The 1,039-nt window shown below is 55.8% G+C and overlaps 1 protein-coding gene across 1 annotated transcript; it reads right to left on the bottom strand.

Annotated features, from left to right (window-relative positions):
- Positions 1–182: 182 nt before the first annotated feature.
- On the bottom strand, positions 183–1,007 carry LOC107125290 (spliceosome RNA helicase DDX39B-like; the record flags this gene model as incomplete). The annotated part of the gene is made up of 2 exons (XM_015428734.1): positions 918–1,007; positions 183–366 (listed from the first exon to the last, which is right to left on the bottom strand). Coding segments are annotated over exons 1-2 (262 nt in total), but the record flags the coding sequence as incomplete, so codon positions are not given.
- Positions 1,008–1,039: the final 32 nt, after the last annotated feature.

Raw genomic sequence — 1,039 nt, 5'->3', positions numbered from 1 at the left:
CGAACTCCCAAACACAAAGGGACATTCCAGCAGTACAGAAAACTGAAGCTGCCCCACCTGTCCGGAAAAAGCTGCCACCGGCCATTTTGCCCATGGAACGCCGCCTCCCGAGAGGCCAGCTCTCAGCTGCCCTCCACACCTCTGCCTGCCTCTCAAGGGCCGGGCTCTCGGCCCCAACTCACCGAGCTGTTCGAGCATCTTGTCGCATTCGTCCAGGATGAAATGCTTGATGTGCTTGAGGTTGAGGCTCTTGTTGCGGGCCAAGGCCAGGATGCGGCCCGGGGTCCCCACCACAATGTGGGGGCAGTTCTTCTTCAGCACCTCCTCGTCCTTCTTGATGGACAGGCCTCCAAAGAACACAGACACCTGGGCGGGGCAAGCAAAAAGGGAAGAATGAGGCAGCCGAACAGGACCATTCAGCTGAACAAGAAGGGGAAGCAGCTCCTTACAAGACCGCTTCAGCTCCCAGCACTGACCAGACCCATCCCATCCCGGGGAGGGCGACGGCCAGATGCAATTCATAACAAAGAGGGGGAAGAATGAGATAGAGAAAAAAGCAACACTTTTTCTATGAGGCTACCCCCACTATGCCAAACTGGCAAACTGCATCAGGCAAAAACCTGAACTCATTGCACAAAGTCTGGCAGCCAGGATAGAGAAACAGCCCGATGGCAAACCAGGCACTGAACGAGCCAAAAAAAAAAAGTGGGAAGGATGTGATATTACGGTATTGTTAATTGTCACGGAAACAGGCTGAGCCCTGTCCCAACCCCCGAAATCTTCCAGAGTCTTCCCACAATCCTCTAGGGCACAGGACCTGCCCGTGCAAGTGGACACCATGCCCAAGGACAGAAGCAGCCTCAGTTCTGAGGTGGGGGGCTCCCCGTCATTGAGGCGCCCCAAGACCTGGCTCTCACCTTGACGCTGGGCATGTACTTGGAGAAACGCTCGTACTCCTTGCTGATCTGGAAGGCCAGCTCGCGAGTGTGACACATCACCAGGACCGACACCTGCAGAGAGGGCAGATACCCCTTTCAAC

Source organism: Gekko japonicus, unplaced genomic scaffold (genome assembly GCF_001447785.1).
Source record: "Gekko japonicus isolate JY-2015 unplaced genomic scaffold, Gekko_japonicus_V1.1 scaffold35985, whole genome shotgun sequence".
Classification (NCBI taxonomy): domain Eukaryota; kingdom Metazoa; phylum Chordata; class Lepidosauria; order Squamata; family Gekkonidae; genus Gekko; species Gekko japonicus.
The sequence above is the reverse complement of the archived record's forward strand: the minus strand, read 5'-3'. Positions and strand labels throughout refer to the sequence as shown.